Below are 26,101 nucleotides of genomic sequence, written 5' to 3'. Positions count from 1 at the left end.
AATAACAAGAAGAAGAAGAACGTTCAGTAAATGGTAACACTGTTTGCACTACAAACCAGTGTGTTTATAATTAACACAATGCATTAAAATAATATGGTAAGACACACCAATTTGCAATATCAAGCAGCAAAACAAGCTGTTATGAGAACGGAAGCCAGACCCATAAAGCTTACAAAAGGTGGATGCACTTCCTAAGGATTTATCAAAGTTACTACCTTTAAAAACTAGCTGTATGTCATCTACCTTTCTATTATGGTAAAAATATGGTTGAAAATTAAAAAGGAAAAAAGATTAAAATTATTTACGAAAATGATCTATGTACTTAAGTCTCCACCATTCATCCATCCCCAACACTTTTTTGCCAGGATATTGTCATTACCATTTTTTTCAAACATTTCACAGCATGGACGTACCTAATGCAGATGAAACATATGACATTCGTTTCTGTTTAATAAGATGCGATTTGGCACAGGAATCTGTTGCTTTAGAAATCATGCTGAATGTTTGTTGCAATGTTTTTAGTGACAGAATGCACAGTCTTCTGTGGAAGCCCGTTTCCACCACTGAATAAAAAAATAAAAAAAATAGCGAGTTTACATCTAAGAATTGTGTGATACTTTTTTCTCAGAATTATGATATAAACTCACAATTGCGAGTTATAAAGTCAGAAATGTGAAATGCAAACTCATTTTATATACCTTGCAATTGTGACTTTTTTCTCAGAACTGATGCTGTGTTCCAGGCAGATTTTTGAGGCTCAACTCACTACTTTGTGGCATTCCAGGCAAGTCACGCCAAACTGCATAAACACTGCATCCGTAGGGGCTGCCATTGTTGTTTCGCGGGCTATGTGACGTCAAAGCGTCAAAGGAACTGGGAGCATATCGATCTAGTATGAGTTCACAGGTTTGACTGCCGTTCTAGTGCACTTTCACGGGTAGAAGGTTGAAAAAAACAGGTAACGGGTTGCCTGGAATGTGGCATGAGATGAGATACAAACTCGTAAATTGCAAGAAAAGTCAGAATTGTGAGTTTTTATTTTGCAATTCTGACTTTACTTCTCGCAGTTGCAAGTTTACATCTCACAATTCTGACTTTATAACACGCAATCACGAGTTTATATCAAGCGGCAATCTCCCGCTCTGTCTATTGAAACCAACGTGGAAGTGACTTAGACTGCAATTCATCGACTGGCCGCTAGAGACTGGCTCCAAAAGGGAGTCAATCCCATAGACTCCCCATTTTAAAATGGCCAACTTTACAGCCGAAAAAAATGTTTACAGCCTGGTACAAAAAGTGATTTTGGTTTATATAGCTAATTTTGCCCTTCATGTCAACTGTGAGGGGGAAACGGTGAAAGTTATATTACCTGTGTTCCAGGCAGGTTTTTGAGCCCGTAATTCACAACTTCAAACCACGACTCACGACTTTGTAGCATTCCAGGCAAGTCACGCCAAACTGCCTAAGCGCATTTATTATTAATATATTTTTATTAATTTGATTGCAATGTTATATTGTCCTAAAGTATATTTTTCCATGTACCACTTGCATAAACACTGCACCCATAGGGGGTGTCACTGTTGTTTCGTGGGTTATGTGCCGTCAGAACTCGGAACTGGGAGTACATCGATCTAGTACGAGTTCACGAGTGGGAAGTCACGGGTTTGACTGCAGCTCCAGTGCAATTTCACGGGTAAAAGGTTGCCTGGAAGGCGGCATAAGCCTTAAAGTTCTGCGTAATTAATGGCGCGGCCACTTGAGTGACAGGTGGATTGCCACTGTTGTGCTAGGCGGGCATAGTTTTAGCAACCAGATCCACCCATGTCCCGCAATATTGCCCATTTTTGATTAACCCGGGAGTGACGCGCGGTGACGCGATTCAAAGATGGCGACGGCCAACTCCCGGCCACTATGAGCTTCAAACATGCTCTTCAGAAACCTACGGGTGACGCCACCAACACTACGTCCATATTTTTTTACAGTCTATGGTTTATATCTTACAATTTTGATAAAAGTCGCAATTACCTTCTTTATTTTTTATTCAGTGGTGGCCTCCACGGTCTTCACACAGGAGCACTTCAATCTTTCGCATAAATGTTGCGGAGACTATCTATTAATTCTGGCAAAATACACACAAACGTGTGCCTGCTCTTGATATACGATCACTGATAAACATCTCTGATCTTAATAAAAGAAAAATTTTTTATACAAAGGCAGATTAGAACCCAAAACCTCTCATATGCCTAATAAAAATTCTACCACTAGACTGTTTATTGCTGATCTGTGTATTAATTCATACACATTTCATGTACAAATTTGTTTTGCATACACATGGTTAGTAAATTAGACCCAATATTTTCCTACCATGAAATCTATTAAATGTGTAAAACAGAAATTTACCAGAAACATTATAAGGGAAGAAGGCTTGATTAAACTTGTAACATATCCACTTTTTTTGACGTAAGAGTTGGCGTGGCCAATTTATGGGTCTGGCTTCCAGTCTCATCCGCGACCGGTTATTTTTAGCTGTACAGAACAACTTGTTTTGCTGGTTGATATTGCAAATTGGTGTGTCTTACCACATTATTTTAATGTATTGTATAATTATGAGAACACTGGTTTGTAGTACAAACAGTTTTACCGTTTAAGGCACACTGATACTCATTGACACTTGTTATTTCCCTAAAGTCTCGCCCATAGGCTTATTTCCGCATTGAAGAATAAGGTGGATAATATGAATGAAAGAGACCAGCCTATGGGCAAAATTCCTGTTTATTAGCCACTATAAGGAAATAACAAGAAGAATAACGAGAATAACAAGAAGAATGGGCAGTAAACGGTAAAACTGTTTGCACTGTTTGCAAGATAATACATTAAAATAATGTGGTAAGAAACTAATTTTAATATGAAGCAGCAAAACTTAAAAAAAAACAATAAAATTTACAAAAGTCCATGCCCACTCTTACAGGAAAAATAAGTTGGATATAGCAGTAAAATTATTCCTATCACATTTTATTCTTTATTTGAATTGTTATTTTATTCAACAATTTCAAAGATTTTCTGAAGCTGAACTTGCATGACTGAAAATAGATGTCTGAGGGCATTTCCAAGATGGCTGCAGAGTGTCTGACTTGCCTTGTTGGGACTAAATGAACAATTTCAGTTAGCGTAGCATTGCTACTAGGCAGGGGATTTCCAGTTCCTAGCATACTTTGCACTGGACTGAATGAGGTGAGTAAATGTTGTCTTGTGTTGCTTAAACTGTTTTTAACACGATGAGAAATGAGAGACTTCTTAGTTCTTATCATTATGTTGAAATATAGAGAAGTTTGTTATGTTGGGTTACCATTGTGGTGAGCTTGCGCTTAGGCTGGTAAAAACCCACATTTATCATGCTAACATGCACTGCTCTTAGCTAGACTTTAACTGCAAGATGATATATAGATGTCATTGTATCGTTTTACTCAATTCAGTTATGTTTCCAGTCTAGTTTCAGTTTACAGTTTAATTTCATGTTAAGAAAACCCATTTCCAAAGTTTAAAAAACACTGTCAACAACTAAATCAAGTTCAGCCAAAGAATGACTTTTTGAGTGTTGAATATTCTCAAATGTTTTTCCACCACTAGTTGGACTACAGGCACAAGGCCTGTAGAGATTCTGTCACGTCATCATAAAAAGATGAAAAGGCACATGACTTTCTCCATGCCACCTCTCATCTGAGGCCTTGTCTAAACAGCAGCGAGAGGTCTCTCTCATATAAAGAGAGTCATGCCCCCAAACCCAAATCCCATTTCCTGCAAGTTGAGCGTTTGCAGCTGTCCAGCATTTCTTTAGCTCTCTTTGTCAGGTCAGCCAACATGTGGCAGAGACGCCTCCTCTAGAGAAGCTGACACATGACAACCTTGCGCTGACTCATTCATTCTCTTGCCTTTTATACTCACCCTTATTTTCCTAAATCATTTTTAAATGGCTGTTATTTTTCACCGAAGTACTGCACGGAAACATAGAATGGAACGAAAAGAAGCATCTCTATAACTCCACAAAACTCCTCACCCTCCATAACCATAAACTTCAGCAGTGTCCTCCCCATCCAGACAGCTTTACTTTGACAAAAGAGTAAACATCTGCAAACCTTCTAATATAAACTGTGTATCACATGAATACAAACTCTGCTGCTTAAGCTAGTGGAGCACAACTTATACAATGATTTCATGCTTTATTGTTGTGATAAGCTCTACTAATTTCTATTTTACTGATGTTTTATCTGTCTTTAATGTAGTTAGGCAAAATTTATTGTACACTAAAGATACTTTGTGATGCCATAGAAGAACAATTTTTGTTTAAATGGTTCCATAAAGAACCTTTAACATCTGAAGAACCTTTCTGTTTCATAAAAGGTTCTTTGTGGCGAAAGAAGGTTTTTCAAATTATAAAAAGGTAAAAAAAGAGATGGTTCTTTAAAAAACCTTTGACTGAATGGTTCTTCGTGGAACCAAAATGGTTCTTCTATGGCACTGCTGTGAAGAACCTTTTAAAGCACCTTTATTTTTGAGTGTATGCTACTGACTGACAAGGGAAGTTGAGAATTAGTCAAAGATCATTGTTCTATGTGACAAAATCCTTAGTCAAATGGTCTAAAACAACACTAGATCCCATCAACTTTCAGGATATAAACAAAAAACATCACATTTATCAAAATATATTATTTTGTGTTCCACAAAAGACAATGTTAGATTAACTTAATGACAGAACTGTTCCTTTAAACCACAGCAAAAAAATGCAGAAGTGTCTTATATGTAAACAATAGTGTATGGCATCAGAAACCATGATTGCAAAAACACTGATAGGGTGATTAGGTAATTCTGAAGGGGTTTATTTTGCAATAAAGACCAAATTAATATTCTCCACACATTTTCCCCATGCTATATATGGTTGCTTACCAAACAAGTAAACAAATGGACATGAAATATTGATATATCACTATGGTCACATGGTGGAACAATGGTCAGTTATATAGTTTAGCAGTCATTATGCAAAAATATTTGAGTGCTGAATGATTGACCAATCAGAATCAAGTATTCTAGAGAGTTGTGTAACTAACTATAAAACCATAAAGTGGCATTTTAAAGAAACAGCACAAAACAAAGACGTTTGTTTGGTTTTTACATTCTAGAACATTCTTTTCAAGCATTTAGATGCTTTCTAGTTGTCAAATGCTAGTGGAAATCATTGTATATTCATAATTATGTGCTTTACAGGATATTCATCAATCTACTTATGAATCACACTTCACCACTAGGCTGTGAAATGAAGTATTGCTTATGAGCTATCGCTATAAAATGGTGTTGTTTACCTGTTGATCTTGTCTGCATTTGCCTAGTAAACCAACGAGGAAACGATTACAGCCTAATGTTGCCCTTAAAGCTAAAATTGTCTCAGTAAATGGGTGGACTGTGTCGCTGCTTGGCAAACAGTTTGCTAAATTGTCCAGATATATACTGGAAGTCACACTTTTTGCAAGATATTCACCTTATTCACCTAAAAATATCCAGTCCTTCCCATGTCCACAGTGTACATAGCCATTTGGTGACCTAAAATGAGGAGCAGTGTCAATATGCAACATTTATTTGTGTTGGCAGTGCCTCTGGCAAGAACAAGAAAGGGGAACAGATATTTTAAGTTTCTGGGGTATTTCGTGGGAACGTCACATGCGCATTGCACAAAAGTGAACCAACTTCACAGCACCAATGACAAAGTTTTGTTGTCCTTTATTTATGCATTGTCTATCCCAACTGGTTTGGCTATATTAACAATAAAAGACCCAGTGCAGTTCCAAACCCATATTTAAACTGTGTTTTGTAATGTAGTCTGTATTTTATTTTGTTCACAGCTTTTATGGATGAGGGAAATGACACACAACATGTCCATGTTGGCATCTGCCTAATTTGACCTTGCTGGAAAGACCAGCTTAGACTAGTATGAACTGGCTGTTATGCATGTTAGTATAGTTTTGGTGCTAGTCTAGCTGGTGGACCCAAGATTTATACATTTCAAATGTTTTACAAACTTCAAACTAAATGGAGTAATTTTTAAATGGTGTACACTACCATTCAAAAGTTTTTTGCATTAATTTGATCAAAAGTGACAGTAAAAACTTTTACATTGCTACTAAAAAGTATATTTCAAATACATGCTGTCATTTTGAACTTTATATTCATCAGAGATTGATATAGTTGTTCATGGTTTTAACAAAAACATTAAGCAGCACAACTGTTTTCAACATTGCTAATAATAATTGTTTCTGGAGCAGCAAATTAGCATATTAGACTGATTTCTGTAGAATCATGTGACACTGAAAACTGGAGTAATGGTGCTGAAAATTCAGCTTTGCCATCACAGGAATAAATTACATTTTAAAAGAGAAAACTTTTGAAATTGTAATATTTCTGACAGCATTTTTGACCAAATAAATGCAGCTTAGGCAAGCACAAGAGACTTTTTTCAAGAACATTTAAAAATCTTACTAACCCCCAACTTTTAAACACTAGTGCACTGTAAAAAAAAAGTTGTTTTAACATAAAAAAAGTAAGCGTTCGTGGTGCCTTAAATTTCTGTTCACTCAACTCAAATATCCAAGTTGTCATGTACACTTTTTTAAGTTGAAACAACTTTTTTAGTGTACGTTTTGAGTTCAGTAAAAATGTTAACTTAAAAAACTTGTTTTTGAAGAATTTTCTTCTGCTCACCAAGCCTGCATTTATTTGATCCAAAATACAGCACATTTTATTAAAAAAAAAAATGTTAAATATTTTTACTATTTAAAATGACTGCTTTCTATTTGAATATATTTTCGAATGTAATTTATTCCTGATCAAAGCTGAATTTTTAGCTTCATTACTCCAGTCTTCGGTGTCACATGATCCTTCACAAATCATTCTAATATGCTGATTTGCTGTTATTATCATTATTATTATCAATATTTAAAACAGTTGAGTACATTTTTTCAAGATTATTTGATTTATAGAAGGATCCAAATATCAGCATTTATCTGAAATAAAAAACATTTGTAACATGATACACTATACCATTCAAAAGCATTGAGTAGTTTGGAGTTTTCTGGAAATAAATTATAGACATTAATACTTCATTTAGCAAGGATGCTTTAAATTGATCAAAAGTGATGATAGATTTCTATTTCTACTTCGGATAAATGCTGTTGTTCTCTCTGTGAGAGAACATGTGACTGGAGTAGTGATGCTTAAAATTCAGCTTTGAAATCACAGGAATAATTATTTTAAAATATATTCAAATAGAAAACAGTTATTTTAAATAGTAAAACTACTTAAGATTGTTATTGTTTTTGCTGTACTTTGGATCAAATAAATGCAGACTTGGTAAGCAGAAGAGACTTCTTTAAAAAAAAAACAGTACAAATCTTACTGCTAAAAAAAGGAAAACCCTATTTATTTATGCACAATTAAATGGTTAGCTCCATTTTATTATTTGCATTTATCACTGTTTTTTCCACGCAAATAAGTCAGCGACCCATTTTTGAGCAAATGACATTCCTACCCTCGTTCAGTGAGCTTATGAGTGTCTGAAAGCTGTCCTGTCGAACGAGCCCAGAAAAAACAAAAACAGCTCTAAAAAAGGAGAAGATTTACTGTGCGCAGTTTCATGTTAATCAACTGCAGATGAAAATGAATCAAGACAACTTTTCAAGTAGACCTTCATCAGCAGCAGCTGTCTTGTAAATCCGGCTTCCAATTACAGCTGCTGAAGTTACGGCCTACCCACATCTCCTCTGTTTAAGCAAAGAAAAAACATATTCAGAAAACTGACCTGAGGTCAGTTTGAAGAGGTATGAAGCATTAACATATTAGCTGGGCGGCTCCTCCTTAACCCCACCCTGTACTTTCATAAACAGGCAGTCTTTCCGTAGCATCGATTTGCTCTGCCAGCTGTTTGGATCGGCTGTGTATTTTGTTAGGACAGCTTGTTTTAATCGAGGTATGCTCAGGAACATTTCTGCAAAACTACTTAAGCAAACGCAGCAATGAAACGGAGATACAAATGGAGCACAGTTTATGAGACAAACTAGATTTTACAAGTCGAATTAGACTCGCTACTTAAACTCTCAGGGCTAATTGAGGTTAAAGGGATAGTTCACGCAAAATTGAAAATTCTGTCATTTACTGACTCTCATGTCTTTATTTCTTTACTTTTGAAGAATGTTACCACTCCTCAGTAGAGCTGTCAAGCTCCAAAAAACCATGATCAAACTGAAAATATTGGTCAGCATTCGTTTTAATTGTATAGAAAAGAGCAGCTTGGATGTTCTGTTATAAATAACTCTTTTTGTGGGTGAGTAAATGATGACCGAACTATTCCTTCAAATGTGAGGATGAAAAATAGATGAATGGTATCACAGGAGATAGAAATGGAAAAACAAAGTGTAACGGTTGCAGTTTTTGAGGCACTTGCTCACCATGGAAAATATGAGTCGGGGGATATAGGATGCAGGGACATAAAATAACTAGAAAAAGGAAAACACACACACACGTATGCACACTCACAGCCATTATTATACACCCATGGGTTCACTTTATGGGCTGGAAAAGACGCAAATATGAAGGGCTCGTTGCTCTTAAAGTTAACGATAGCCCCCCTCCTCCCTCCTGTCCAAGTTGCATGCTTTTCTGCATATGTCAAGGTTTTCTGAGCTATAGGGCATGATAGCACTGTGCCAGAACTAAAGATCAATATAGTCGTATTCTAAAGCCAGTTTATCGTGCTTCCAGTGTTAAAGTAGGTCAAGCTACAACACAAGCTGTTTTGCACCTAAAATTCCAGATGCCTAATGCTAGGCTAAAAACGTTTTGAGGGCATGGAGGCCTCGCTTCTCCTGGTGAAGTAATCAAGAAAGTCTCCAAAGGATTGTGAGAGCATCCCACAGTGAGGAGTAGAAACACAGTGGCTACTGCCTGACTCTGTAGACGTCACTCATTAGTCTGAGAGAGCGCTCTGTTACCAACATCACGAAACTTCTGAGTACAACCCAGGGATGTGGTTAATTCAAAAAGGAGGTCTGACGACCCAGTAGAAGTTTTAGCTGATTGGATGTTTTTCACTTATTGTTTATTAGCACTTTAAGTGTCACATAAGAACCTATTAAGAGAAAGTTCATCTTAAAATGAAAATTCTGTCTTTATTTATTCCTGCTCATGTTATTCAGATCTGTATGACCTGAACACAAAAGAACAGAGATGCACCAGTTAGCCGATCTCTGTTCCAGACTTGCACAAACTGCATTGCAATCATTTTCCAAAACGTAATTTATGTGGAAAAATTATGAAGTCTGTAAACCGCCATTAATTAAGGCCAGAGAGGAACCAAGGAACCAAAGAAACCAAGGAAAGGCTACATTGCTGCTGTTCAATAAGCGCCACCTACTGTCAGAGAGTCAATTTGCATTCTTATTCAACCTGGCTTCTGATTTGATTTCATGTAGATGTTTTATGTAGCATAATTTTACAAAGCTAAAGTCTGACCATTCTGCTTCAAATTTTGAAATTATACAATCGTATTTAAATCAGAATCTACTCATGCTGTATGTATGTAGCATCTTTGTTTGGGTCGTGATTAAAATGCGTGAGTGGGTCGTGAGTTCAGCCTGTAATAATGTAAACAAACATCTTGTCTGTATAGGCCAATTTGCATGTAAAAATCTAAATTGATATTGGCCATGAAAATCAAGACTGATGGATAACTACAAAAGAAGATATTTTAGGTAAAAAAGGTCTGTCTTTTTTCAGTTAAAGTTTTTTTTTTTCAACGAATAGACAAACATTCTTCAAAATATCTTTAGTGTTGCAAAGTCAAGTCAAGTTTGGAACAATATTCAACTTCGATTACTGGTTGGTATTTACATATGTAATTGAAGTTTTCATTAAATGCACATTTATAGAAAAAGCCCACTTCAAGAACAACAGATCATTAGCTAATGCTAACTATCTCTGAACCTTTTTTTTTTTTACATTTTTAACAGAAAGGGCTTTGACGATAAATCGATGTGTTGCGATTCATTGAACCTGTGCTTAGGTTTTAACAGCAGATGGCGCTTTCTAGTTTCTAGTTTTTATTCGCTGATCACAAAGAAGAGCACATGTGGCTCGTTTCTGAAACAGTGAAAACGGCAGTGTAGACAACGATCGTTTTATTTTAAAACGCTGTTTTAAATGCTTTTATGAGGCAAGATGAATGCAAACAGCTCACTGTGAACACCCTTGTAATTCGCTTCAACCTTTTTTAACTTTATGAATGATTATTTTAGGTTCAAGTGCGTGTAAGGAATTGGAAGCAAGCAGAGTACGACTGTGTCTAAAGTATGCAGTGGTATCTGCTGTTAAAAACTAATCTCAGAATCGATTTGAGAGCGATTCGTTCGATTTGTTTTCCCAGCCTTTGCTATTTGCATTGTTTGCCCAGCTATTTTGCATTACAACTAATGTTTTGCACATAATACATATTTTTAATGATTTATTTCCTCACATGTCCAGATGCCCAGATATAATGCAACAGCTCCATCCTCATCTAAAACTTCTAAGCTTGTCTAGATCTTTCATACCAGGTCAGTCTGATGCTTTCAAGATGATATTTTTTTAGCCAAGACAATGAATTGCCTGGTCTCCTGACGAAAAACGTACCTGTGGGAGCTTTTCGCAAGACGCAAAATACGTACCGCCATGAATGTTTTGTGATATATTCGATGTTAAATGTCTACTGGGTGGTGCTAAATATGTTAGTATGTATGTTTTATATGTGTCACCAAATGTCCGTTGAGTGGCACTATAACTCTAATGCTCTGTAACGTTTTAAAATAATGTGCCATCTGCTTTACAGCTAAACCTACTCGATAGTATGAACAAAAGCGAATGTGACGTAAAAACGCAAGCATGTCGCTTTAGCTTGTCTTTCGATCTCTCATCTTTAGCTCTTTCATCGTGAGTCATGTTTTTGACAGGATTCATACCCAAGAATTTCGCATTCTAAGTCCAATTCCATGCCGACTGAGCTACGGAGCAAGCTTGTTATGTCTGGAAACCGAAGCATATGGAGTTGTAATCATAACTGTGTACGAAAACGATTACAAGTGCTCGCTGTTTAACCATCTCCAGTGTTAATTTCTGTTGGAAACTGCAGTGTTATGTACTTACTGGTACGTATTTCAGGGTTTAGGGTCACAATATTAATCAAAACTGTATTTTTCTTTGAGATTTAATAATTAAAGGATTATAGAGTAATTATGTCTCGCAGTTGTGCCGTTTAAATGGAGTGATGTTCTGCAGTGTCTGTCTTCAGCTTCATTCCCACTGCTTCGTTTTTCCTGCCTGACCCACATTCCTGTTGCCCGATAATCATGCATATCCCACAACGCCTGCTCCCTCCACGGATGACTTACACACTCTCTTACATATGCACATATCATAATCAAAATGTCATAGTTTCCATGAAAATATACCCACCACAAATACTAGCCACATCCTGAGTTTCCGTATGCCTGCACAGCTTTTAGCAATCATGACCAGTGCGGAGCCCAGGCACCGAAAGTCCCCGGACTCCTCTTCCACTCCTACCTTCACAGACAGCACTCACTGACTTCACTGAGGGCCACCACAACCAAAATATATTCCACCTCACAGGTATCAAATACAATATTATTTTTAGTATTTCAAAGGCCATTTGGCTGTCTTTACCTTTTACAAAATATTAGGACAGACCTCAAAAGGGTTTTCCTAAAAATATAAAAAAGTTCTTGCATTATTTTTTTTCCTGTATGCTAAAGGTCTTCAATGCACATAAAAGAAATGTAAACAACTTTTAGATATAATTGTGAGATTCTTATAAAGCATTATACAGTACATTAAATTAATGAACACAATATCCATTGAGAAAGAAAATGTATGTTTAAAAAAAATGTAAATAAATAAATGCCAACCACATGGCAAGTAATTGTGTACAGTGGCTCTCCTACACCACAGGGGTAAAAAACTAAACAGGAGAATGGAGCTGTTTAGCTTCCACTCTGAAAACTCTGCCTGTGGTTTCTTTGAACTTATTTCTTTCTTTTTGAACTCCTGACACAATTCATCACCGTAATAGAGCACAACAACCGGGTTACGGAAGTAAAAATCCCATTCATTTTCTCCATAGATTAACCACTTTTTAAAGATAATGTATAAACCTTCCAGGAGCTTTGAGGTTTCTAAGCAATAGCATATGCTTCTCTAAACGATTTTGATAATTGTGCACTTTTTAAATTGTGTTTTTAAATTTAGGTTTTCTACTTTTAAAATGAATGACTATAAATCAACAGGTTTATATTTTACCATTATTTCTGATTCATTTCTAAATTTAAAGGGATAGTTCACCCAAAAATGAAAATTCTGTCATTAATTACTCACCCTCATGTTGTTCCAAACTTGTAAGACCTTTCTTGATCTTCAGTACACAAATTAAGATATTTTTTATGAAATCCAAGAGCTTTCTGACTCTTCATAGAGAGCCTACCACGTTTAAAGCACATTAGAGGTTCGACCATAATTTTATGATGCTACAAGAATCATTTGTGCGCAAAGAAAAGAAAAATAATGGCATGTCGCCATTCTGTAGAGGATCACATGATACTCTCCACAATGGCAGCACACTGTGGCAGACAGGATGGGGAGGAGAAGAATTGTTGAATAAAGTTGTCATTTTTGTTTTCTTTGCACAAAAATATTCTTGTAGCTTCATAAAATTATGGTTTTACTACCGATGTCCTTTCTATGTTTCTGTGCCTTGACTGTGGTAGAACCCTTGCTGTCTATGGAGGGTCAGAAAACTATATTTTATAAAAACATCTTAATTTGTGTTCTGAAGATGAATAAAGGTCTAAGAGGTTGGGAACGTCATGAGGGTGAGTAATTAATGACAAAACTTTAATTTTTGAGTGAACTATCCCTTTAAATACAGTCTTGTACCTTTTGTCTTTTTTTCCAATTTTTAAATACTTACAAAAAAGTTTGTAATGTTGTTATTTATCTTAGTGCTGGTTGACTTTGAAACTACTGAGTAATTGACAAATTAAATTAAAACTAAAACTAAAATTAAAACACTTCTGGATTTTTAAAAGGGCTTTTGAATGGATAGTTCACCCAAAAAGTACATTCTCTCATTGTTTAATACTTTCTGTCAAATCCATATGGATGAATTACATTTAAAAAAAAAATACATTTCTATGTTTCTAAACAGAAATTATGTTTTTTTTGTGGGTGGAGTCTATTTGGTGGCAAAAAAATAGTTTTTAAGTAGCAGTCTATCAAAGCGGTGAAGTAAAATAATAAAAAACTAGATTTATTCTCACAATTCCGATAAGAAAAATCAACTCGTCATTCTTTCTTCTTCTCCTCGGCTTTGATGAGTTTATATCCCACATTTCTGGCTGTTTTTTCCCAACAGTGACAAACTTTAAATCATTAAATCGAGTTATAAAGTCCGAACTTGAATTTGCAAGAAAAAAGTCAGAATTGTGAGATAAAATAGGTAAATGTTATGTAAAATATTAAAGGTTTAAATAGTATTTCATGCTGTAACTGTAGGGCTAATATAATATGTCCCATATGAACTGAAAATGTAAATATTGTAGGCCTATTGTTTAAATCAAATTTATGCTTTAAAAAGTAATCATAGCAGCTTTCAACCATTAGTCTGTACTTTTAAATGTCTGCGTTTAACTTCAAATGGCGTCTTTGACGACAGTATTGCATTCCGATTCTGATCCAAAAGCAAAGGCTGTACAAAATAGCTTGTTTTGCGTGATATTGCATATTGGTGTGACTTAGCATATTATTTGAATGTATTATCTTATTTATGAACACACTGGTTTGTAATGCAAACATTTTGAACGTTTACTGCACGTTTATTTTCTTCTCGTTATTTCCTTAAAGCGGCTAATAAACTGGAAGTCTCACCCATAGGCTTGGTTCTGCGCTAAAGAATAAGGTGGAGAGTTATATTTAATGAGTCACAGTATTCAGTAAACTCGTTGTTGTGTGGAAAAAAGAAGTGTGAGGATTTTCCTTATGTGTTTGGAAGCTCATCAGGATGAGTTATTAATGACAGAATTGTCATTACGTTCCATATGAGAGCAAAGCAATTGCCGTTTAACACATTGACTAATGTTTTGGTTTCATCTTTAAGGAAATCTGACTTTAATTTCATTGTAATCCACAAAAGATAGAATTTGCTGGATTTATGTGCATCATCATCTTTGCTTGTACAAGAAAGCCAGTGCAAATGTTCTAAGACTCTGAGGTTTACCAACATGGAAAAGGTCAGAGCTGGACAAGTGACGGCTGGATGCTGCCCACTGCTTCAAGCCTGCGAATATAAACAGGCAGAGCAGACACGGCAGGATGTGGAGAAAGACTGGTTTGTGTGAGGTTTGCTGACTGCATTTAAATGTCATTTATTTCCCATTATTATCAAAATACATGTGGAGAAAAGATTTCACATTTGAACGTTTTTTTTCTTTCAGAAATGTCTAGCATTTCCTGTGAGGTGGAGAACCAACTAATCGTCTGACATGCAGCTTTCAAAAGTCGCATCCCCACGACAATCTGACATAAACTGGCCAAAAGATGAGGTTCAGATGAACAAACATCATTGAAAACGAATCATGTGACGCACAAGGTGATTGCAATGAGCCTATCATGCCTGTGGGAGGTTGAAGATTTCCTGGAACTGACTTACATATTTAAGTATTTTTAGAAACTTTCCAGTTAACAATCTGCTCTTGATAGCTGCTTTTCTCTTTCTTTATGACCAGGAGAAACCAAGGACCTGCAAACAGTGCTCAAACGTTGTTTCACCTTCAGCAGATTCGAAGAAAAGCAGTGTGAGTTCTTCTCCAGAGTTTATTGCTACTGTCTAGGACTATTAATTGTGGCAATGAGCTCTGTCATATGTCACTGAACCAGATGATCTCTGTACTGTGAAGCAGGTGGAACCGATTGGTTTGGTTAATACATCAAAGCTGCAGCGTACTAGTTGAGAACAAGGTATGTTTGAATTGAATATCCAAAATAACCCTGTTCTTTTGGGACACATCATTGAATCAGGTCACACAAACACTGTATGTTTGTATAGTAAAGCAACAAATGCTACACTGGAAATAATGCTTGGAATTTTTATGTCAAAAGACGTAAAAGGTTGTTTATTGGCATCTATGGTTGCATTAACAAACTTTAACATCCATAAAACCACTGCACGAAATATAAAAGCCCTCCACTGAATAAAAAAAAAATTAAAAAGGTCATTGTAACTTTTTATCTCACAATTTTAACTTTATTTCTCACAATTGCGAGTTTATATCCCATAATTCTTAATTTTTTTTCTTGCAATTCCGACTTTTTTTCTCTGACTTTCTATAAACTCAAAATTGCAAGTTATAAACTCACAATTGTGGCTTATAAACTTGCAGTTCTGAGAACTTAACATAATTCTGACTTTTTCCTCACAATTCTGACTTTATAACTCGCAATTGCGAGTTTATATCTTACAATTCTGAGAAAAAAAAAGTGAGAATTGCGAGATGTAAACTCGTAATTGAGGGGAAATAATGACAATATTGTGAGATAAAAAGTCGCAATTACCTTTTTTTTATGGAAAATTTTAATAATCTAAGTACTTTTCTTCCACAAAAAAGAATCTTATTTTATGGAACCCCATTTCCGCCACTGAATAAAAAACAAAAAACGGGTAATTGCGACTTACATCTCACAATTCCGATTTTTTTTCTTTTACTTTCTATAAACTCACAATTGCGAGTTAAAAAGTCAGAATTGCAAGATATAAACTTGCAGTTCTGAGAAAAAAGTCAGAATTAGAAGATACAAACACAAAATTCTGAGAAAGAAGTCGTAATTCTTACTTTATTTCTTGCAATTGTGAGTTTATATCCTGCAATTCTTACTTTTTGCTCTCAATTGCAATTTTATATCCTATAATTCTGACTTTTTATTTCACAATTCTGACTTTTTTTCTCTGACTTTCCATAAACTCACAATTGCCATTTATAAGTCAGAATTAAGTCAGAATTGTGTGATATAAACTCATAATTCTGAGAAAATTCACAACTGTGAGATATAAACTCACAATTTTGGAAAAAAAATTAAATCTGAATTGCGAGATACAAATTTGAAATTTTGAGAAATAAGTTCTACTGCCTTCCACTGAATAAAAAATATAAAAAAAGTTAACTGCTATTTTTTATCTTACAATTTTGTAAAAATTTTTCCCTCAATTATAAGTCTACATCTCGCAATTCTAATATAAACTCGCAATTGTGAGAAATAAAGTTAGACTTACAACTTTTTACTCAGAATTTCATGTTTGTATCTTCCAATTCTGACTTTTTTCTTAGAATTGCATTTATATCACAATTCTGAGTTTAGTAAGAAAAAGTGGCAGGAATGGGGTTTTATAACAAAAGGTTCTTTATTGTGGAAAAAGGTTTATTCAGGTTATTAAAATTTTCTTTGTACTAAATTTTTTTTTAAATGCCTGTTTTATTTATTTCTTTTTTTTTTAATGGCATTCTTTTTTTATAGTTTACTGTAAAAATCTGTTAATTAAATTGACCAGATACAGTAAAAAAATATTTTTCCATATTACATTACATGAATTTAATTTATTTTACTGTAAACTGTATGGTTTATGGAAGTATGAATTACATTTACAGTATAAATTTATACAATATTGACTTTATTTATATTACTTTTACAGTAAATTATTATATACTGAACAAATGAAAAAAGATTTGTAAGTAAAAAAAACATACTATGAAAAACTGCCTGTCTCTTGTTTCTTCCTCTTTTCAGATACTTATTTTAGGGTGTTTTTAAATGTTACTATTTATATTATTTAGTTAATGTAACACCACTCAAACCACCCACCAAAAGTATTACTCACTAAAAAGCGTGGCTAAACAATTTTGGTTGTCTGAACAGTATAGTTTATCAGTCCGGCTAGACATTGCACGCAAATGTTAAATGTTAACGTCTGCTCCTTTACATTATTGTTCCCTTGTTACTCTACATGAATGACCAGCATTGTTTTAGGGCGTCCAAGTACTGCAGTCAAAAAAAATCTCTGGTCCTGCTACAAGGCTTTTGGGTACACTAAACCTTTTCAAAGGACTACCTGTAAGAAATGTTTGTACATTTGGCATTCTCCACTGGTAATTCCTCTTTTTTCCAGTTTATAACTTCCTCAACCTCCACTAAAAGAATCCTCATCACTTCTGTATTCAGGAATGTTCAGCACCACACCCGACTGTCTCTCTCTGACCCTTGTGACCCTTATGGTCTATAAACCTCTGACATGAAACCAGGCCTGTCACTAGACAGTTTGCCCAAAGGGATCAGGCCAGACCGATTCCAGCCCGAGTCCATTTGGACAGATAAATATTTTGAGCAGATGACCAGTATAATTGGGCCTTTAGTTGGGCGGTTTATACAGTATAAACAACCCTGGGTACACCAAAGAAAATGAGGCGGTTTAAATTCTCAAGGCCAAAGTTAATCCTGTAGAGTCAACATGAATTGTAACCCATCTTATTTGCACAATGTGCAATTTGCCTGTACCATATTTGCCATCAACTGATACTAGTTTTGTATTTTATCGGTAATGATATAAGATTTTTTTTTTCTTGGAGATACATCTGAAAAAACGCTTTTGTCTTTGTCAGGACCTAGACTTTGATATGTCAATAATACACCCACAACTACACTGCTCTCCAAAGGCAAAGTGCAGTAACTACACATTTGGTCAAAATTGAGTTGAGGCTTAAAACGGACTTTGTGACAACTGTCTTGTGGCAAAGTCTCCTGGTTAAATTGTTTCCCGTTTCAGAGAAACGAGAGTTTCAACATGTTTGTCTAGCTGGTGTAAAAATTTTAAAGGCATTTTTCTCTGTTTCAGTGTTGGCGTAGTTACTGCACTTTGCCTTTGGAGGGCAGTATAGATGGCGCCAAGTCCATGTAAAACTAATGTGCCAAGAAATACATAATGTAATGTTTGTTGGTAATGGTAGAACAACGCAATTGAAAACAAAAGCTTACAGCGGCAAGAATCTTGACTGTCATGTTAGCCTGATGGAACCAAACTTCCTCTGTAAGTGATTTTATAACGTAAGACAGTTACCAGATTTGAAGACTACAATAAGATTTCACTTCTACTGTTCATGAAATGTTGGTAGGTTGGTAGGATGCCTACTATGAGATGGATAGCCTAATTATTATAGAATTTAGATGGGTTACTTTTTACTTTTATGGTATATAAAATGTTTTTAATGTGATTGTTGGTGCATTTTACCAGTCTTTACCATACTTTCAAAACAAAAACTAAAAAATGAAAATATGCTATATGAAAATAATTTAAGAAAAAAAGTTTTTTAATAAACATTATTAGACTTGTAGTTTTCAAAAAGCCTTTTTCCAAAAGGTACATCTTGAAAAATTGGGGTCGTCTTATATTCGGGTCAATGCAGTATATTCCAGGGGCAGAGACGATCGAGGCAGTGTTTCCTCAAAATATTGGATGAAAAAAAACTTTGTAGTAAAAAAAATGCCAATATAACAAAACATAAGTGTATAGATCACTCGTTTTACTAAAGAAACATTGTCCAACAGCAACACCAGCAGGTAAAGTTACAGCAGGAGTCTGTGCTTCTCTCACCTCTCCTGAGCCCATTGAGTTTTAACAGACACCCTAAAGCAGGGGTCCCCAAACTTTTTTCTGAGCGGGCCACATAATTTTCTTTTCTTTAATGGGGGGGCCGGTCGATTTATAAAAGAAAATTCCATGGGCTAGACTGACTTCTATTATTATTATTATTTTATTATGATTTTACCTGTATTTATTATACCTTTTAATGCTAGAATAGTTTATTATTTTTTTTATGCACCAGACAGACAAATGATAATTTCTTTTCAAAAGATATACAGGTGCTTCTCAGTAAATTAGAATGTCATGGAAAAGTTCATTTATTTCAGTAATTCAACACAAATTGTAAAACTTGTCTATTAAATACATTTAATGCACACAGAGTGAAGTAGTTTAAGTCTTTGGTTCTTTTAATTGTGATGATTTGGCTCACATTTAACAAAAACCCACCAATTCGCTATCTCAACAAATTAGAATATGGTGAATATGCCAATCAACTCAAAACAACTGCAAAGGTTTCCTGAGCCGTCAAAATGGTCTCTCAGTCTGGTTCACTAGGCTACACAATAATGGGGAAGACTGCTGATCTGACAGTTGTCCAGAAGACAATCATTGACACCCTTCACAAGGAGGGTTAGCCACAAACATTGATTGCCAAAGAAGCTGACTGTTCACAGAGTGCTGTATCCAAGCATGTTAACAAAAAGTTGAGTTGAAGAAAAAAAGTGTGGAAGAAAAAGAGGCACAACCAACCGAGAGAACCGCAGCCTTGAGAGGCTTTTCAAGCAAAATCGATTCAAGAATTTGGGTGAACTTCATAAGCAATGGACTGAGGCTGGGGTCAAGGCATCAAGAGCCACCACACACAGACGTGTCAAGGAACGATCGCGATGACACATTATGGCAATGTACCATTCTGTTGGTGAATTGAACAAATAATTAGGCTATGTTAATAACTAAGGGAAATTTTAGGTTGAAAGCCAGCCTTTATTATCAAATACCGACATGATATAAGTAAAACATATTTAAAATTACATTTTCAAAATATATCTCTGGCATTGTTCAGAGGGCCGGTCCAAATGTGGGGGCGGGCCGCATTTAGATATAACCACTTTGTTATATCAAAATAACACTTAAAATGGCCTGAAAACATGATCATGGGAGTTTTTAGTGACTAATCAGCTTGGTGATATTTGAACTAACTCTGGTCTGTGACCAATATTTACTGCGCTTTGATGACTTATTAAAAAAAAACTTAGAAATAGTTAAAAGTTAACTATTGATTACATTGTTAATGTAAAAACATAAAATATATATATTTTTCTGATAGTGTAAGTAATGTTTATTTAACCAAGAAAATATGACTGGGAAATGCATTTAGGTTATTAAAAAAAGAACCCGGTTCTTTTAGATCACCTTGTGATTGCTATATTCACTTGTAGTATTTACATACTTGTAATATTTTTTTAATTATTTTGACTAATATCTTACTATACTACTTTGAGCCTTTATCAGCTGATTCATATCAATTGATTAAAGATTCTGAAAACATTTTTTCTTTGGACTTGCAGAAGTCAATTATGAACATTACACTCTTAAAAATATAGGTGCTTCACGATGCCACAGAAGAATCTTTTTTGTATAAATGGTTCCATAAAGAATCTTTAACATCTGAAGAACCTTTCTATTATACAAAAGGTTCTTTGTGGCGAAAGAAGGTTCTTCAGATTATAAAAAGGTAAGAAAGAGATGGTTCTTTAAAGAACCTTTGACTTATTGGTTCTTTGTGGAACCAAAAATGGTTATTCTATGGCATCACTGCGAAGAACCTTTTAAAGCACCTTTATTTTTGAGAGTTTAAGATCAGGAATGTGCATTAAGAATTAAATTGGGTCAAACTTAATGCTGACTTCTCACAGTTTAACGGAAGCTTGTTTCAACCACGTAATAAAAAACTGACAAAAAATTCTGACTTTTTTTTTTTGGGAGAATTGCAAGTTATAATGTCAGAATTACAGGATATTATTAACTCAATTGTTATTTACATTTTTTTTTTCGCAACTGCGACTCCAATTATAAAGTCTACTTCTGAGGATTTGCATGTTTGCAATTGCATGTTATAAAGTCATAAAATATAAATACACAGTTCTTTACAATTTTTCAGATTTGCGAGTTTACAGTAAGTATGCTTTTACAATATAAATAGTTACTGACTTGTAACTTGCAATCTTGAGTTTATGTCACACAATTCTGCCTTTATAATCCAAAATAGTTATAAAATCACAATTCTGAGTCATTTCTGAGAATTGTAAGATGTAAACATGCAACTGCAAGAAAAAGTCAGAACTATGAAATAAAAAGTCACAATAACCTTTTTTATTTTTTGCATTCAGTGGCGGAAAACAAGCTTCCATACAGTTTCCCACCCATCTTATTGTTTGATAAATGAATGATTTTTTTCAGTGGTTTTGCGGACAAATAAACATTCTTATCTTCGGAATGCATTCTGAACAACAGACTTAAAAAGCTCAAGGAGAAAAAAATCTAGTGGCACAGCTTGTGTTACAGTTTTCAATTTTGAGACAATCATGTCACTGTTCAGACTCTCTAAAAGCATGTTGTGCTCGTCTATGACTCAATAAGAGTGAACTGCGAGGTAAATAACGGGGCTGTGTCATTCCCATAGGGAACGGAAGACTGGATCTACATGACTAAGTATGACACGTAAAAACCTTATTAATGCTGGCAAAAACACGAACACACCGCAAAGGGCAAATGACCGCATTTCGGTTGGGTTACTTTATTAATATGCAGAGATCCCGGTTCTGTCGTGAAACCCGAGCACTAAATTAATTTCCGGCTAACAGCTTGTTCATTTCCACTGCAGACGCAAACCTCTCAGAACAGCCACTGAAGTTAACTTTTCACAAATAGATGGAAAAAACCTTCTCCCTTGATCCAGGAAGACTGGTTCAAAGCCAGTGAGCTGAGGCAAGGGCGGGCGGTGCAGCCAAAGAGTGCGCTTTTCTCACTGTTTGAAGAATGCCATGCATATTTCTGAAAGGTCCTTGACTTTCATTGCTTTTTCCTCTCTGGCACATCCAGAGCTGTCGGCCAGATGTCGGATGCTCTCCGATGGTTTCTGCAGGAGCTGCGGGGATCTAATCAAACTATAAGCCCTCTAAAGCACTTAAAAAGACCGCTGGCCTGTGTGTATTTGTCTTATCTTCTATTAGCAGCTCGAGACAAGGCTTGGGTTCTGTTCCAGCGGCGGGCGCACCTAGCTAATCATCTCTGAACGCCGTTTGAATTAACCATGAACTGGGAGGGAAAGCCCCTGTGGGATGCAAAACATTCTTGCAATTTTTTATGCCTCAGCTCTCCCCATCTGAGAGAAATATGAAATAGAGACCAGTTGTGCAGGAAACCAAGGCCTTAGTTAGTAGTCAGTCAAACATTTCTTTACACTCTTGTGAAGAAAAAGCAAAATCACACTATGTTGTTTTGTGGATGAACACAAATGATTTGGAGGCTTGCAGCTAGACAGTGAATCAGTGTGAATTTAAAGGCCAGTAAGAATGGTGTGAATGTATCATCATCCTGTTTGGGTTTCAGTCTTTTACCAAAAGTGTCACTTCCACATTTGTTGTGCATCTCACCATGATTTTCCCATGCAACAGGCAATTTGTTTTTAACAAATCTAGGTTTAATATACTGTTTGGGCTCTTGTATTCAGGCCAGCTGAAAGCTTTCTGTGAAAACCAGACATAATGAGTTGTTTCTGAGGAATGAAATAGAGAAGCCAGATATAAATAGATATAAACAGGCCTCAAAACGTCATTCAGCTTGAGCAGCGGGACTGTATGTGTGCCGAAGATAACAGACCAACAGACAGAACACTTTATCTGCTGTTATCCAAACTGGGCACTAAATTAATAGCACAGATGCTTAAGTAGAAAAAAACACTCAACACATTCAGGAACAATGAAATAAGGGTAATAAAAGTTTTCAATTTAACAACCCAGGACCTCAGATCTGGCCTTGAAAACAAGGACTAAAATGTGCATAAACGTAACAATAATATAAATGAGTAATTTTCAAAATAAAAATAAACTGCAAATTCATTCACAGAAGTGAAGCAGCATTAGAGCAGACTTTAATACTAAGGACAGAGGTGGGTCAGACTTTAGTACTGCTTTTATGTGGCATTTTTTGTTTGTAAAAGAGTAATAAAATATCCACCTCAGCCCCAGTGGTTGTGATGCTGCATTTCATCTAGAAAGCAGCATCAAAGCAGCCTTGAACTTTGTTGTTGTCATGACAGAGGATATATAATGTAGTTTTAAACAATATACGTGCAGCATTAAACAATATACGTGCAGCCTTTAACTCTAATGAAGATGCCTTCGCAGTAAACTCGCTCTGGTAACAATTTTGCATTGTGACGTAGCATCGTTGCGATTGTTGACACGCACTTACCAACATCAGCATTGCAGAACGCCTGTTGAGGATGGACGGGGGAACAACTGCACGCTTCTGCGATCTCTCCCACCCGAAACAGTACCAGCACCACAAGTGTGCCAATACAGCTCCTGACACTCTTCATTGCTTCACTTTAGTATCTGACAGCAGAATTTAGAGGCAGGTAGACGGTCTTCTGCAATGTCAACAATGATCCAGCCCCTCACACAGCCGAAAAGTACAATGTCCACCGCCGTTCGAGATGCCCACACGCTGACTATTAGTATGACTACTGCTGTTAAATTCCTCAGAGACGAACGGGCTTGTTGGTAATAAAGGAAGTGCACTGCTGCTCTATCTTTAATGGTCTTTCCAGGCTTCTTTCTTTTCCACTGCCTTCTATGGGTGTGTTCTCATGGAGAGACCAGGTTCATGCCTTAATACTGCGAGTGGACTCCTCCCTTTAAACCAGATTCAACCAGAGGTGGGCGCTTCATGAAGGTCTTCAAAAGATTTCTTTCACTCTTTCTGTCAGGACAGTTTTAGACAAATATACACATTAAAGTTTTAAATATAATCCATTCTAAATTATTTAAATGCATAAAATAAGATGCTTTCATTCTTTTTTTTTTTTACATATTAAAGACACTTGCTTGATATGTACCTTATTGTTATGCTAATATACCGTACCTATCATGTCCTGTACAAACCGAATCATTAAAGGGATAGTTACCTCAGAAATTAAAATTAAATGATTATTTCCCAAGTCTTCTAAAGCCACATGATAGATTTGTGTAAGAAAGTACACAACCTTTTCAATGAATCACTGATTTGGTTCACAGAACCTAAATGATTCACTCATGATTCTGACTAATTTGTAACTTAAATTGTCTATTTCTCCCTCAGATCTATTGTAGGAATTCATTAGACTTGGAATATAGAGATATATGGACACATTTTATGGTTTATTCATCATATTGTTATGAAAATGTCCTTAAAAAACAAATCATTAAAGGGATAGTTCACTAAAAAAATGAAAAGTAAATGATAATTTTACAAGTTTTCTAAAGTGATAGTTTTCTGTAAGAAAGCACACTAACAATTTCTGCATTCGCCCTCGCTCTCTTGGAGAAGTATAGCGATTCAAACCTTTTCAATGAATCGCTGATTTGGTTCACAGAACCTAAATGATTCACTCATGATTCTGACTAATTTGTAACTTAAATTGTCTATTTCTCCCTCAGATCTATTGTATGAATTCATTAGACTTGGAATATAGAGATATATGGACACATTTTATGGTTTATTCATCATATTGTTATGAAAATGTCCTTAAAAAACAAATCATTAAAGGGATAGTTCACTAAAAAAATGAAAAGTAAATGATAATTTTACAAGATTTCTAAAGTGATAGTTTTCTGTAAGAAAGTACACTAACAATTTCTGCATTCGCCCTCGCTCTCTTGAAGAAGTATAGCGATTCAAACCTTTTCAATGAATCGCTGATTTGTTTCACAGAACCTAAATGATTCACTTATGATTCTGACTAATTTGTAACTTAAATTGCAGTCTATTTCTCCCTCAGATCTATTGTATGAATTCATTAGACTTGGAATATAGAGATATATGGACACATTTTATGGTTTATTCATCATATTGTTATGAAAATGTCCTTAAAAAATAAATCATTAAAGGGATAGTTCACTAAAAAAATGAAAAGTAAATGATAATTTTACAAGATTTCTAACGTGATAGTTTTCTGTAAGAAAGCACACTAACAATTTCTGCATTCGCCCTTGCTCTCTTGAAGAAGTATAGCGATTCAAACCTTTTCAATGAATCATTGATTTGGTTCACAGAACCTAAATGATTCACTCATGATTCTGACTAATTTGTAACTTAAATTGCATTCTATTTCTCCCTCAGATCTATTGTATGAATTCATTAGACTTGGAATATAGAGCTGGATAAGCAGATTTTATGGTTTATGCACCATATTGTTTCCTATCACATCCTTAACAAAGTGAATCATTAAAGGGATAGTTACCTCAGAAATTAAAATTAAATAATTATTTTCCAAGTCTTCTAAAGCCACGTGATAGTTTTGTGTAAGAAAGTAATTCCTGAACAGTCATTATTCACTAACAATCTACATTCACCCTCGTGATTCAACTCTTTTCAATGAGTCTTAATGATTCATTAATGATGATTCTATTGCTATTTTTAAAATCTATTTCTTACTCAAATGAATTTTATGAATTCAGTAGACTTGGAATATAGAGCTGGATGGGCACATTTTATGGTTTATGCACCATATTGTTATGCTAATGTACTGTATCTATCATTTTCTCAAAAAAGGAATAATTAAAAGGATAGCTCGCTTAAAAATGAAACGTAAATTATTCTTTTCCAAGTCTTCTAAAGTGATAGTTTTGTGTAAGAAAGCAATTCCTGAACAGTTTTTATCCACTAACAATCTTCACATCTGACTCACGATTTAAACCCTTTAAATGAATCATTGATTCAGTTCACAGAACCTGTCAAAATGATTCATTCATGATTCAGACTAAACAGTGATTTAAACTGCAGTCTATTACTTACTCAGATCTATTGTATGAATTCAGTAGACTTAGAATATAGAGCTGGATGAGCAGATTTTATGATTTATGCACCGTATTGTTATGCTAATATACTGTATAACGTCTTTAAGGGATAGTTACCTCAAAAATGAAAATTCAATTATTATTTTCCAAGTCTTCTAAAGCCACGTGATAGTTTTGTGTATTAAGAAATTCCTGAACAATCTTTATTCACTAACAATCTTTACATTCGACTCGCAATTCCAACCTTTTCAATGAATCATTGATTCGG

The 26,101-nt window shown here is 35.2% G+C and overlaps 1 protein-coding gene across 1 annotated transcript in view; it reads right to left on the bottom strand.

Moving 5' to 3' along the window:
- Positions 1-23,657, bottom strand: part of timp2a (TIMP metallopeptidase inhibitor 2a) — a 29,233-nt gene extending 5,576 nt beyond the window's left edge. The window contains exon 1 of the mRNA XM_073828387.1: positions 23,249-23,657. Within this exon, the coding sequence (XP_073684488.1) occupies positions 23,249-23,375 (127 nt within the window). The 5' untranslated portion in view covers positions 23,376-23,657. The remainder of the gene's footprint in view (positions 1-23,248) is intronic.
- Positions 23,658-26,101: the final 2,444 nt, after the last annotated feature.

This window comes from Garra rufa, chromosome 22 (genome assembly GCF_049309525.1).
Source record: "Garra rufa chromosome 22, GarRuf1.0, whole genome shotgun sequence".
In the NCBI taxonomy this organism is placed as follows: domain Eukaryota; kingdom Metazoa; phylum Chordata; class Actinopteri; order Cypriniformes; family Cyprinidae; genus Garra; species Garra rufa.
The sequence above is the reverse complement of the archived record's forward strand: the minus strand, read 5'-3'. Positions and strand labels throughout refer to the sequence as shown.